At 34.9% G+C, this 16,062-nt stretch overlaps 1 protein-coding gene across 2 annotated transcripts in view; it reads right to left on the reverse strand.

The window, feature by feature from the left end:
- Nucleotides 1-16,062, reverse strand: part of Eaf (ELL-associated factor) — a 184,923-nt gene that overhangs the window by 56,746 nt on the left and 112,115 nt on the right. Inside the window, exons 4-5 of one of the 2 annotated variants that reach the window (XM_090402776.1) lie at nucleotides 6,332-6,657; nucleotides 4,823-4,975 (exon numbers count right to left, since the gene is read on the reverse strand). In XM_090402776.1, the coding sequence (XP_090258902.1) occupies nucleotides 4,823-4,975; nucleotides 6,332-6,657 (479 nt within the window). The remainder of the gene's footprint in view (nucleotides 1-4,822; nucleotides 4,976-6,331; nucleotides 6,658-16,062) is intronic. The other variant, XM_090402777.1, reaches the window with a different exon arrangement.

Raw genomic sequence — 16,062 nt, forward strand, 5'->3', positions numbered from 1 at the left:
TTAGTATCCTCTGTCCTGCTGAACCTCTCAGTAAATGTCCTGCCAATCTCATCTTTCTCTGGATCATTTCCTGTAATAAAGACTCCGTGTTCTTATTCTCTGTAGGACATCTGTATTTGTCACATGTTCTGTCCATGGGATTTTCAGAGCTCTCCTATAGCACTACATTTCAAAGGACATTATCTATTGCCTTACTCTCTTCTTGAATATCCAGGTCTCACTTCCATATGTGAAAATTGGTCACACTAATGTTCTTATCATTCTTTTCTTTGTCTCGATACTCACAGAACTTCTGAGCAGATCTTTATTTATCCAGAATGCATCTTTAGCTATGCTGTTCTTATTTTTATTTCTTCATCTTGCTTTCCAATGCAAGTAGGTGCTTAAATATTTGTATTCTATTGTATGTTTAATTTTCATATTCATCATCAAATTCCTACCATGTACACTCAGGGGGGGGGGGTGTACGGGATATGATAGAACCACATGAAAAATTTACATCATTACTATCTTCCTATCTACAATTTTCCTCCAAATCAGTCTGTTACTTGCCAAGACTCCAATATTATCATTATCAGATCTTATATTTCTATCATCTAAGGCACATTGTACCGTATCAATCCACCTATATCTTGGTCTTCCTCTGGGTCGTTTTCCTGCCAACCTGGCAGAGAACACTTGTTTTGCTAATCTTTACTCGCCCATTCTGTTTAAGTGACCATACCACCTGAGATTAGCTCTGCTAACACATTCCTGGATGCTGACAATGTCAAGTTCTTTCCTAATATCCTCATTTTTAATATGATATTGCCATTGATGCCATCTGTTCATGCCTCTAATCTTTCTCAGGACTCTCATATCTGCAGTCTCTAGTCTTTGGTCAAGTGTTTTACTTCTGACCCAGCTCTCAGATCCATAAGTTAAAACTGGTTTGAACACTGTCTTGTATACAGCTAATTTAGTGTTCCGACTAATTTCTCTCTTATTCCATATGAATTTATTCATATGGAATAAGCTTTGTTGATTCTGTTGTGTATTTCCATATTAATTTACCATCTTCACTAAAAATTGTGTAGCTGAAATGCCTAAGTAGCTGAAATGTTTTACTTGTTCCACAGGTTCTCCATTCACAACGGAGTTGACATTTTCAACGATTCTACCCATTTTCATTGTCTTCGTCTTTTTATTGCTGACCTTCATACTATATCTATTACAACAGTTATTCAATTTAGTCAGGAATCTTGCAGACTTGTAGCAGATTTATTTAGAAGTATAACACTGTCCACATAAAGCAAAGAGCTGATATAAACATCTCCAATTTTTGATACCACGTTTAATACCACTTTCCTTCATAATGTGATCCATATAGATAATGAATGACAGAGGGGATAATGAACATCCTTGTCTCACACCAGATTTAACATTAAACCATCTTCCTGTACTTCCTTTAATTCTAACTGCTGACTTACAACTCAAATACAGACTAAGTATTGCTTGATATATTGCCCCATTGACACCATATAACTGTAGCGTATTGAATAGCTTCTCTCTTGGCACCTTGTCATATGCCTTTTCCAGATCGACAAAACTTAAATACAGATCTTTGTTATATTCCCATGATTTCTCCACTATTTGTCATAAAGTGAAGATCTGATCCTGACAGCCTCTATTTGGCCTGAATCCAGCTTGTTCTTCATGAAGGTTTTCTTCCACAATTCTTCTCAACCGTTTCTCAAGTATACTGGCATAAATCTTACTAGGAACACTCAGTAGGGAAATACCTATGCAATTCTGAAATTCAGTTTTATTTCCCTTTTTATATATGGGTACTATGAGAGCTCTACTCCAATCATTGGGAATTCGTCCCTCTGTCCAGGCTTTCTGAACCATGCAGTGCAGCCACTGTAAGACTTTTATACCACCATACTTCAAGCATTTCTGGTCGAATTTCATCTACTCCTGCTGCCTTTCCATATTTCAAGCCTTTGATGGCTTTTTTTCTACTTCAAGTATGGATATGTATTCCTGACTGTATGCCTGTTGAGTGTTTTTTTACCACTGTTCTATCACTGCTTGTTTCATTAGCAATTTTTCAAAATAATTACTCCATACTTCAAGGATATCTTTTTCTCCTGTTTTTATGTCACCTTTATCATCTCTAACTCCTTTTACAGCACTCTTTCCTCCATTTCTAAGCTTTTTCATATTGTTTATATTTATTAAAATTGTTTATAACAATTTTCATATTGTTTATGAATATTTCTGGCTCGGATCTGCTTTCTTTTGAGATTTTCATAAATTTGGTCTTTTTTGCATTTATGTCTAATCCAACTTCTTTACCTTCTTCAATTAGTAGCTGCAGTAATTTGATTAATTTGTTTCTGTTTTCTGCTATTAGAATGGTATCATCAGCATATCTAAAATTGTTGTATTTTATACCATTGATACTAATTCCTATTTTCTGTTTTTCAATCTTTTGCATCACTGTCTCACTATGGATATTAAATAGATTTGGTGAAAGGATACAACCTTGTCAAATTCCCTTTTTATTTTCACTACAGAAGTCTCATTGTTAAATAGCTGCATTTTCTGTTTGGTGTAAACCATTTTTATAATCTTAAGTAAATGATCTTCTATGTCTAATTTATCTAATATATTGAACATTTTATTATGTTTCATTCAGTCAAAAGCCTTCTGAAAGTCTATGAAGCATATGTAAATGTTCCTATTTCTTTCAAGTGATCTTTCTATTAGTATTTTTAGTTCCACTATAGCATTAATGGTTCCCATTCCTCTTCTGAAGCCTTTCTGTAGTTCACTCAATTCACTGCTTATGGCTCTTTCGATTTGTTTGTTAACAATGGTGAAAATAATTTTAGATGCATGGGATATTAGGCTCACAGTTCTGTAATCCTTGCAATTTTGTACATCGTGTTTCTTTGGAATTGGTATGCAGATAGATGTTGTAAAATTTCTACAAAAGCATTTCTTGTTTTATGAAATGCTTTTTGTAGTCTATAAACAAAGACTGGGTTTTGTATTTATATATTATAATTATGAATACATATTATGCAGTTTTTAATAACTTGCAATGTGTTAAACATTTTATTATCTTTTATTGGTAATAAAAATGGTAAAAACAAAATATTTACTAAATTTTTTAAAATGTATTTTAAAAAAATACATTTTAAAAGATTTGAAAGCCCATGGATGAGTTATATTCGATTAACATGTTTTGATGGGATTTATTAACTGTATAAAGTGAGGGATTCCTGCAGTATCATAAATAAAATACATAAAAATTACACAATAAAAGCTCCTTGTGATGTGCCTAACAACATTCTACCCACGAATGGTTGTAAACTTATAGTACTAGAACACTGTAAGTAGGCTTGGATAATCCAGGAATTTTGTTCTGGAGATTAAATATGGTGCTTTTTCAAGGCACTCCAGAATTTCAAATTCCTATCTCTGCACCTTGCAGGACTTACCAGAGAATGACTTCACAAATCCCTAGGTCTAAAGTTGGATAGAACAGGATACTGTTGGGGGGGGTTAGGCCTTACCTGGTCCTACATGTGGGACCATAGTAGGTAGCACTATTTTCAGTGCAAAGTTAGAAAAATAAAATAAAATCTTCAATAAGCAGGATGGTGAGATCATAACTGAGCTAATTATCTACCACCTAAGCATGAAATAGAAGAAACCATTATGAAGTTCTGATTAGCATCAGTTCCAAATGACTGACTACACATTTTATGTTATTAGCAAAGTGGATAATCAAAATGAGTTAGTTTGTTCTCTCTCTCTGGAATTATGAATTTAAAAGCATCCCTATAACAATATTATATTCACATTAATATCAAAGACAATGAAATGCCGCCTGACTGATATGTACTAATACAAATGAAGAACAAATGAATGAATATGCAACCTAGAGAAGTATACATTTTAGTCTTGATTATTATAAAATAATACTAAAATGGAATACTTTACTATGATTTACTCTTGCGAGCTTGAAAGGATGTTTTTAAGAATGATCATAAATATAATGCATTTCAAAAAAAAATTACTGAACATTTCAGCACGAATTTTTTTTTTCTTTTTCCGCAGCAGGTATTCATCACTTTGCATGAAATATTCCAATTAACACTCACTAAGGACGCCATGGGGTGGGGGGGGGGTGTTAATATTCTGATGTGAATGTTTACATAAAACAGCACAATTAATAAGAAATCTAGGAACTTCTATATCATGATTACAGAATATGAAGTATCAATTTTGCAGTGTATATTTTGAGACACCATCTACAATAAAATCATTTCTGAAGTTTTGAGAGAATGAATGAATTAATCCCAAAATGTTTGAAATGGAAGTTTCATTTAGCACTTAAAAATAACTAAATTTAAAATATACTAATATAATACAACCTCAACAAAGAAGAGAAACATAGCAACTGGAAAGGAAATATACTGTTTTCCAACTTAAAGAAATCTGTGGCTAAGAACAATTGAAAACAGAAAAACTGAACATTTTGATGTGAGAAACCATTGATAGTTTCTATGTACATCAAGAATAACTCATCAAATCTTATTCAACCTACCTGATGCAGTTAATTTATTGTTATGAAACATCTAAAGAACACGTTAAAAACAATTTGAATTAATAAATACATGAAAAAGATGACCTTGCTAATAGCAAAAAATGATGTGAATATAAATATATAAACAGAAAGCAGGATTCCATTCCAAAATAGATTCCATTTCCCATATGGGCCTTGATCTAAAGTACTATAAACTGAACTGAATGACTGCTACAATACCTTGCGAAGGCTGCCAACTTGGCCTCTGCAAAGTCTCATGTTCAGATTCAGAATCACTTGAATCAGAACTAGAGCTCCCACTACTGCCAGATCCACTGGATTCATCACTAGATGACTCAGACAATACCCCAACATCTGGTGTATCTTCCATGTCTAAAAGATTTAAAATATGCAAATTTTATTATAATTGTGAAAATTAGGTTTTTTTTTTTTTTTTTTTTTTTTTTTTTTTTTTAAATGTCACTATGTTTAATTTGCCAAAAAGCATCAAGATCTTTAATCATATTAAAGTCTTTTATAGATGTCCATCCTGGATTACATCTATATTCTTCATATTTATATTGTAAGTGCAAATAACAGAACTGCCGTCATTTAAATTTTCTCTACCATATCAAGTATCAAATTGGCTTAGAATATTAAAAGTAGAAATAGAACTATCTTTAGTTTGAGATCATTACAAACATTACTGTGATCAAAATGAGCAGATCTGTTTTTGATAAAGTAAGGGGAAACAGTCTTTATTTTAATCATATTCTTGTCTTCATATGAAAATTAACTATCATACAGTTCTAAAGATAGAGAAAAAAATGTAACCCACTTAACAGTTTTATAATATCTTTCAAAATGTATATCAGCAATGAAAAATATAACTTACAATTTCTACATTTGTTTACAGCTATTATATATGTAGATTACTTTCTTTCTTTCTTTTCTTTTTTTTTTTTTTTTTTTTTTCATTTTAGGTCTAATATAAACAAAACAAAAATATATATTCTTGATTTTTTTTTCTCTCAAAAAATTTTCTTTCAAACTGTTTCTCTTATGTCTAGATATGATATTCAAACATGTCATGAACTTTACTAAACTGCAGTGTTTAGTAAAGTTCAAAACAATTTTATTTATCAGCCGCTCTTTACTTGCCTCCAGTTGTAAATATTCCTCCCTCAATATTCAAGTATTGTGCATTAATAAGCAACAAACACAAAAGTCTTTTTACACTTTAGTGTTGATGTCCGACCAATCATTATGAAAATGATGCATTCTGTTCTGATGATATAAGTTACTCAGTAAAACATCACTGACATATAACAATGCAGTTATATACAGAAAAAGCAACTTAATATAAAATTGATTTTTATCAGTTTTCAATTCCAGTATGGATATGAATAATGGAAAAGTAGCTATTAGATAACTCAGTATGCAGACATCTTAAATTATTAAATGGCTATACCCTCTCTAAGTCTATGTTATACAGGAAGAAGACTGACAATTTAAAATACCCCATTAATAAAAATGCGTGCTGGTCAGTGAAATCCACTCTGTATTCTACAGTAATATAAATAACTGCAGAATATAGTTTAAAATAATTGAATAGTTTTATTAATAATTTATATAAACCAAGGAGCATGACTTCTACATTTAATTCTTCCTTATAATTATTTGAATGTAATGATATTGCACAAAATCAGCACAAATACCTTTCTAATTAACAGATCTGATTACAAATACCTGCACTGTCTCTGTGAGCTGCTGCTGTCCTGGTTATATCTCGTGATGAATGAACTGTGCTTCTGGAGTTACTACTAGGAGGTGGGACAAGACATGGCATGGAGGGACTTGGCTGACTGGGAGGACTTCGATGATTATGAAGAGGACTCTTTGGATGTGGAGAACTCCTCTGACTGGGAGAATTATGGTTATGGCTTGACCAGAGAGATTTCTGATTAGGAGACAGTGAGGTTTTTTGAGTTGGAGAATGTTTTGAAGATGGAGATAACTTCTTTGGATTATGATCCACTGGTGTACTTGACCTAATTTTACTACTCCCTTCAGCCCTAAAAAAAGATTTGAGGAGAGCAGTTTAAATTTGAGCATTGTTAGGTATAATATGACTCGTACCAAAATAAACATTTGCTACATATATTTATATGCTGATCATGTGTCATATGAATGTATGAAAATGGTCACCTGGTTTTCAAAAAGATGAAGATGTATTGCATGCAGATTGAGGAAATGCAATTTGCAAAAACTGGTAGACAGAAGGTAGGGGGAGATATGATTGCAACATACGAGTTATTAAGGGTTTATTAATAGATTAATGTGGAGGTTTTACAAAGAATGAGTGAAGCCAGAGAGAGAACAAAAGGTCATCCCTGGAAGCTGTGTAAAGAGAGTGTGAGCAAGGAGCAAGTTTTTTTCATGGAAAGTGGTTAGTGATTGGAATGCATTGCAAGAGTGTGATAAGTGTGGAGACAGTGAATATATTTAAGGTGTGGTAAACTGTGTGTAATAGTGGGATTTCCCACCAGCATAGATTTTCAAATCAACTATTAGTAATTGGTAAGTACATAATAACAGCAATAGCAATATATAATAATGTCACAGCTTCATCATGGACAGTGTAACAGTATGATTATATCATTCTTGATAATATTCAGAATGATATTTTTATAGGTGAAAGACAATGATTGCTCAGCACCCTAAAACATATAACAGAACAAATGATACTATGGAAACATAGCTCATCTGTCTTAGCCAAACATACAGGTCTATTTTATTATATATAGAGAGGTATCATTCAGATGTAATGATGCATATAAAGTATCTTTAAAATTCCATCTTTCCCATTATTTTCCACGCAAAGTAACCCCCACACACACACACACAAAAAGCCATAGTGATCTCTGGGCATGTTGAGTCTTGACATGTTCAGTCAGAAATTTTTACTATGTGGCTTCTGCTAGCATAAATGTAGTATTTATTTCTCAGACAAAGATGGTCTTTAGTGCAATAAAACACCTGATGCAAGCCAAATTTGCATTTTAAGGGAGTCTTTAGGCTGCAAAGATGTACCTTGGGTTTTTTTATATTTTTTAATTTGTTATATTTCTTAATTTTTAATGCTGATCCCACACAAGAGGCTGGTTGGGCAACCAGTAGTATTAGTACCATAGATGGGTAGAGAACTGATAAAGAAATACAGGTCTTCAAACAGATTTGAAGACCTGGATAATATAACTAGGAAATACATATCATTCCATGAATTGGAAGATGAACTGTGAAGGGATGCTGAGTTGCTGTACACATTTCAATGGAGTTAGTAGAAAGAGTGGGAAAATTATGATTATCACCCAAGACCCAATGGAATCAAAGCCTTATCTAGGAAGTCCTTTTATCATACACACATCATCATAATGCACTTTAAACACACTCAAATTTTCTGCAAACACCACACTCTCAGGCAAGGCATTCCAATCATTCACAACTCTGCATGCAAAAAAAAATCTTGCTTCTCACATCCTCTTTATACAATTTCCAGGGATAACCTCTGGTTCTCCCCTGATCTCCCACTGTTTTCTGCAGAACCTCTCCAACATTGATCCTATAACAACCCCTTACTAACTTCTAGGTCTCTATCATATCTTCCCTCTTCCTCCTATCCACTAGACTCTGTAAATTGCATCTTCTCAACCTTTCCTCATATTTGACATTCCATGTGTGGCCTAATCAAAGCCTTATACAATGGAACAAGAATCTCCCTACTTCTACAAGTCAGTATCCTCAGCATCATTCCCAGAAGTCTTTGTATTGTGGGAATTTTTGGCATTAGGTCCCCTAAATTTCAGACCCTAATCCATTATCATCTCAAGATCTCATATTTCCTCCACCTCCAATGATATATCCCCCCACCAAGCATAAATTCTGCATCCCATCTTTGTTTCCCAAATTTTAAAATCTTATATTTTGCAACATGAACTAGCATCCCCATTCCCATGCCCAATCACTCAATTTATTCAAGTCTTCTTGTAGGGCCACAACATCTTCTCTACTCTTCATAGTTCTTCCAAACTTTGCATCATCTTCAAACAACTGAATATCTCCATCCAAATCTTCACCAATATCATTGAGATACAAGTTAAGCAGTAATGGCCCTAAAACAGACCCCTGAGGTACACCACAGTGCCCCTCCTTTTCCGGGATATTGTTCGCCCATACACAACTTGCTGATACCCATCAGATAGCCAGTCTCCGATCCAATGCACTAATCTCATATCCAACCCCATCCTCTCTACTTTGACTATCAACTTATGTGGTAATCTATCAAAAGCCTTTGCAAAATCTAAGTATATTACTGTGTATCCCTCTCCTCTGTCCAAGGAAGCAGTCACCTTATTGTAATAAGTAAGTAGATTACTAAAACATGACCTCGCTTTAGCAAATCCATGCTGTCCATCAAAGATAATACCATTGTTGTCAACCCTAAAGGGGAATTGTGAGGACTAGGATCCAGAATTGGATCCTAATCCTCACAAGCTTCTCCAACAACTTAACCACAACACCTGACACACAGATAGGCCTATAATTTGATGCTTGAGTTCTATCACCTCCCTTATGAAACGGCACAATCTTGCCCTCCTTAGGAACTTGACCCAGTGCAAGACTCATATTAAAAAAAATGTCAAGGCAAATGTCAACTCCCTGGCACATCCCTTTAGAATACGTTGCGATATCGTATATCTAGCATGTAATTTGCTCAACTCCCCATACACCTCTTGCTCACTTACAGTCAGTCTCTCCTCCCTATCATCAATTGTTCTTAATCTCTCCATGCAGTCACATTCACAAGGTTGAAAGACCTTTATGAATTGTTCATTAAGTACAGTGCTATCTCGCTAATCCGAACTAATAAAAACCGTGCTCATTTGGATTAGCGAAAAGTTCAGATTATCAAATTTTTCCCCAAGAGACAACAATAACTAGCGTTTAAGACAAAATAATCAGATCAATTTAATTCTGTAAATAAATGAAGTAGCTGATAGAAAAAAAGCTACTGTACTGTAATGTAAAACAAAAAAAAAATAATACAGTACACCAGTTTATTTTAGTAAAAAATTTAATTTGCATGTACCTGTACTGTATTGAGGATTCTGATTTAATAAAATTGCATAGTTCAGTACATAACTTAATTTGTGTAAAAAATATCACTTTCTTGTACACAACACACAAAAAAGTTTCACAAAATAACACAAAAAAAGTTTTTTATTTCTTTGTAAAAAAAGTCACTAATTTTCTTTTGCTTCTTGGAAGTTAAAACTTTTTTCGAATGCTTCTTCTCGGAGCTGCATCAGCAATAAAAATTTTGTGGAATGGCGTATCATTCTTCTTAACACATCAATACACATATTAAAACTGTCAACTGCCTCTTCATGTTTTACTCTTTTTTTTTCTTCGAGTTCGTCATCGTCGTCTTCTAATTCATTCTGTAGCGTCATATTTATAATTTCAGCATCTGATTTGATTTCACTTTCGGTTCTACCTGTAATTCATTCTGCAATATCTGTTTGTGAAATTTCAACATCTGGATTTATATTTTTAACCAAATTATGCACTTTTTGAATTTCCTCTTTTTGTGTATATTTGCGATTCATGCCGACAATATAGTACGTACTGTACAGTATAAAAAAGCAAATGTGAACACACTATACATCAAATAGGCCTCCAGTATAACCGTACAATCGACAGTATGAAACAAAATTACTGTACTGTAGTAATAATATTTAATAATTATTAAATAAAAATAATAGTACACAAAATAATAATACGTAATAAATAAAACTTTTTTCTTTCAAACCGCAGTTTGGATTACTGGAGGGTTTGGACTAAAGAGGTTCGAATTAGCGAGATACCACTGTATCTCCACTATATCTTCTGCAACAGCTGAAGATATAGTGGAGATACTCTGTGCCATTTTCTCCAATCAATGTTATCCTTCAATAATCACTCTTTTTTTTAAGCTGGCTACATATTGAAAGAACTTCCTAGGATTCTTTTTGGCTTCATTAGCTAACTGCTGCTCATATCTCACTTTTGCTACCTTTACCAACCAAGTCACCCATCTTCCCTAGTCTTTTGTAATCCTCATGGAATTAGTTATGACCACTTCTCTTATGCTGCCTCCATAATGCCTTTTTTATCTGTATTGCATGCTTAATCTCTTTATTCATCCTTTTCACACCTACCTTCATCATGAAGGTTGTTTTCTTGATCATAAATTAGTAAATAATAATATTTGGTTAACCGATCAAGTGTTGATCAATTTTATTAATTAACTGGACCAACTAGTTTCGCCACACTTATCTGTTGGCTTCTTCAGGGCACTTACATATAGGTTTAAACACTCTCACAATTATGCGTAACTGCAAAACTGACAAGAATAAATACAAAATTACAAATAAAATAGTATCGAACGTGAGTGAAACACGTATCGCGTGTACAAGATCAGCTAGCTGTTGCTGAGGGACCTTCTGTAGTTTGTATTAAAGTTCATTTCTTCCGTTTTTAAGGCTCTGATTAGGGTTTTCCATATCTCTGGGAGTATTAGGCCTTGATTTCTGTTAAGGTTCACAGTAGAACGGGCGACTGTGGCTGCTTCTTTGAACATTCTTGAATGGTAATCTTCCTCTAAGTAAGGGGAACAGCTTTTGTCCCACTCGATGACATGGTTAGTTGTGGAGAAATGAGACGATAGGCCAGAAATGTCCTGTCTGTTGTTTTTGACATAGCCAATGTGCTCCTTTTGCCTGATTTCGAGGCTTCTCGAAGTCTGTCCGATGTAATTAGAGCCACATGAGCATGGAATATTATAGACTCCAGCATATTTGTAGAAAGGATGGTTGTCTTTTGGAGATCTTAGTAGTTTACGAATAGTATCTATAGGCTGAAATGCTACTCTTATTTTGTGTTGTTTGAGGAGATTGGCGAGCTTGTTGGAGATGCCACTTACATACAGAATTGCAATCGTTTTTATATATTGAATCTCTTCTTGTTCTCTTTGTGGTGGTTCAGAGAAAAGGATTTTATTGACTAGTCTTCTTGGATAGCCGTTCAAGTACAGATTGTTGGAAATAAATTTTAACTCATCTTGAAGGGTCTTGTTGTCTGTTGTGATGCAAATAGCTCTTTTCTTTAACATGTGTATAATGCTGAGTTTATGTGATATGTGGTGAGAGGAGTTGAAATGTAGGTAGCGACCTGTATTGGTCGGTTTTCTGTACACCGATAGATTTAAACTGCCATCAGTTTGTTTTTCTCTTTCAAGTTCCAGAGTGAATTTAATAGAATGATGGAAAGCGTTGATCTTTTTGAGAAAATCATATATGTCATCTTTGTTATTGTTCCATATGATGAAGATATCGTCCACACATCTAAACCAAATTTTAGGTCTAGGAAAAATTTGTGATAGGATTTTGTTTTCTAAGTCTTCCATAAAGAGGTCAGCACATGAAGGTGAGAGTGGGCTTCCCATTGCCAAGCCTGTTAACAGATTTTATTTTTCCAAGAAAAATAATTGGAGTTTAGGCAGTGAGCAAACAATACGGTTATATCTCGTGGGAACAAGGTACTTAAGATGTCAATGACCTCTACTACGGGAACGTTTGTAAAGAGAGAGGTGACATCTAAGCTGGCTAGAAGATCATTATCCGATATCTTGATGTTTTTTAGCTTTTCTATGAAATGTCCAGAGTTTTTGATGTAACTCTCTGACTTGTGGATGTATTGCTGTAGGAGTTTCGAGAGATGTTTTGACAATAAGTAGGTGGGCGAGTTGATTGCATCAACGATTGCAGCAATACATCCACAAGTCAGAGAGTTACATCAAAAACTCTGGACATTTCGTAGAAAAGCTAAAAAACATCAAGATATCAGATAATGATCTTCTAGCCAACTTAGATGTCACCTCTCTCTTTACAAACGTTCTCGTAGTAGAGGTCATTGACATCTTAAGTACCTTGTTCCCACGAGATATAACCGTATTGTTTGCTCACTGCCTAAACTCCAATTATTTTTCTTGGAAAAATAAAATCTATCAACAGTTAACAGGCTTGGCAATGGGAAGCCCACTCTCACCTTCATGTGCTGACCTCTTTATGGAAGACTTAGAAAACAAAATCCTATCACAAATTTTTCCTAGACCTAAAATTTGGTTTAGATATGTGGACGATATCTTCATCATATGGAGCAATAACAAAGATGACATATATGATTTTCTCAAAAAGATCAATGCTTTCCATCATTCTATTAAATTCACTCTGGAACTTGAAAGAGAAAAACAACTTCCGTTTTTAGACATCTTAATCAAAAAACAAACTGATGGCAGTTTAAATTTATCGGTGTACAGAAAACCGACCAATACAGGTCGCTACCTACATTTCAACTCCTCTCACCACATATCACATAAACTCAGCATTATACACATGTTAAAGAAAAGAGCTATTTGCATCACAACAGACAACAAGACCCTTCAAGATGAGTTAAAATTTATTTCCAACAATCTGTACTTGAACGGCTATCCAAGAAGACTAGTCAATAAAATCCTTTTCTCTGAACCACCACAAAGAGAACAAGAAGAGATTCAATATATAAAAACGATTGCAATTCCATATGTAAGTGGCATCTCCAACAAGCTCGCCAATCTCCTCAAACAACACAAAATAAGAGTAGCATTTCAGCCTATAGATACTATTCGTAAACTACTAAGATCTCCAAAAGACAACCATCCTTTCTACAAATATGCTGGAGTCTATAATATTCCATGCTCATGTGGCTCTAATTACATCGGACAGACTTCGAGAAGCCTCGAAATCAGGCAAAAGGAGCACATTGGCTATGTCAAAAACAACAGACAGGACATTTCTGGCTTATCGTCTCATTTCTCCACAACTAACCATGTCATCGAGTGGGACAAAAGCTGTTCCCCTTACTTAGAGGAAGATTACCATTCAAGAATGTTCAAAGAAGCAGCCACAGTCGCCCGTTCTACTGTGAACCTTAACAGAAATCAAGGCCTAATACTCCCAGAGATATGGAAAACCCTAATCAGAGCCTTAAAAACGGAAGAAATGAACTTTAATACAAACTACAGAAGGTTCCTCAGCAACAGCTAGCTGATCTTGTACACGCGATACGTGTTTCACTCACGTTCGATACTATTTTATTTGTAATTATTCTAGTCAGTTTTTATTCTTATCAGGTTTGCAGTTACGCATAATTGTGAGAGTGTTTAAACCTATATGTAAGTGCCCTGAAGAAGCCAACAGATAAGTGTGGCGAAACTAGTTGGTCCAGTTAATTAATAAAATTGATCAACACTTGATCGGTTAACCAAATATTATTATTTATTCACACCTACCTTATTTAACCTTCTGACCCTTGGAATACAAACAGACATTGCTTCTACTAGATAGTTCTTGAAAATTTCCCAAGCTGCATCAATCTCTTTTCCAGCTAACTCCTTATTCCATGCTACACCTACAAGCTGTCTCCTGAGCTCTTCATAATCACCCCCCACCTTGTAGTTCAACATATACCTTTTTCTCACAGAGGTCCTCACACTGCTGGCAAACACCCAGGTAATCACTTCATGGTCACTCTCACCAAGTGGTGGTTGATTGGACACCTCATTTATAATTACATCCTCTGATGAGATGATCAATTCCCAGACCCTTAATCCTTGTGTCATCTGTTACATACTGTCTGAGGTAGTTGTCCCTCAAAAACTCATTTTCTTTAGTTCCAGTTGCTATCTCATCATCCCAGTCTACATTGCCATAATAATCACCCTTTTCTTATTTGCTTGGCTAATTTGATTATACATTTCATAGTCACTACCATCCACATTACCAGGTCTATAGCAACATCCAACCAAGTATTTTATTTTATTGATCCCTATCTCACACAATACTGTCTCAAAACCACTGGCACTATTTCCCCTCTTGCATTCTACTTTGTATGGATGTAACTTTTTCTCTATCATCAATAGCATTCCCCCCTCCCTTTTTACCCTTTCCATCCTCACGAAACACATATCATACTCTTCCATCTCTATTCCTGTCAGGATGTCGTCCTCATCCAACCATGTCTTACTTATTCCAACCATTTTTTGGGTGAACTGACTCAATTAATGCAACCATTTCATCTGCCTTGTTTCTTACACTTCTAGCATTTGTATACAAACACAGCAGCTCATTCCTGGATCTACAACTAGTTCCACTAATACCACTTATTCGATGTGATTTCTCCTTGCTAAACTGAAGCCATTTCCTTTCTGCTTATTCGTTTTAGAACCCTCTTCAAATCCAACTGTTTTCTCTTGATCCCAAGTCATTCCATTCCTTTCCTGTCTACACATGCATTCACATCCTCTTGGAGCATGCACCTTTCTCACGCTGTGTTTCCCTGTCTGTATGGCACATCCATTCTCTCATTTTCTATACTCATGCCACTCACTTTCTCATTCCTAACCACCTCTTCAATCTCCACCGTCTAACTCTCCCACTTTTCCACATCACATCCCACTTGATCAGATTCATTCTCTGTACTCACTTCTCTACCTTCCAGCAGCAGTCTCTCCAAACAACTCACACCAAAACCACTCGAATGCAGTCCAACACTCTTATATAGTTCACTTCATCCTTCAAACTCATTCCATACATTAACAAACTGCACCCCTTTCTTCTCACACATTTCAGCCAACATACCATTCATAATCCTTGCTCTCCACCTCATCTCACCACTGTCACACTTGGGCAACACGTTTTCTATCACACTATTCTCTTTTATCTGTCTAAGCAACCTCCTGATATCCAATCTGACATGCTCCTTGTTCTCAGTCAAGTCATTTATGCCTATTAAAACCAACTCTTTTGCTCACTTCCTTCTAATATCCAATGCCTCAATGACTCTACTAATTCTACCTCCAGAAAAACATACCTTGTGCATCCTCTCGTCCAGCACACCTTTAATAAATGAGTCACCATACAACACCACTCGCAGGTCTTTCTTTACCTCTTTTATACCAACATGATTTGTTTCCATCATTTTCACTCTCCCATACATTTCCCGAATTTTCTTAATTTCATTCTGTATCCATTTCATCTCTTGCCTCATCCTAACCAACGCAACTTTCGAATCCTGAATCACATTTTCTCTGTCATTCATTCTTTTGAATTTTTGAACACTTGAACCCTCCATCACACTTTCACTCTCATTGATCCTTTCGAGTTTTTGTACTTTCGATCCTTGCATTAAACTTTCACTGTCATTCAATCTTTCGATTTTGAGTTTCGAACCTTGCGTCACACTATTTCTGCTTTCATTCATTCTCTCAGTTTCGTTGCCTTCCGCCACATTCACATCACAATGTTGCTACTTCAGATAAAAAGTTAGTATGGAAGTATTTA

The sequence above is a fragment of the Typopeltis vanoorti genome, chromosome 13 (assembly GCF_054136105.1).
Source record: "Typopeltis vanoorti isolate ZY-2024b chromosome 13, IOZ_Tvanoo_1.0, whole genome shotgun sequence".
Taxonomy (NCBI): Eukaryota; Metazoa; Arthropoda; class Arachnida; order Uropygi; family Thelyphonidae; genus Typopeltis; species Typopeltis vanoorti.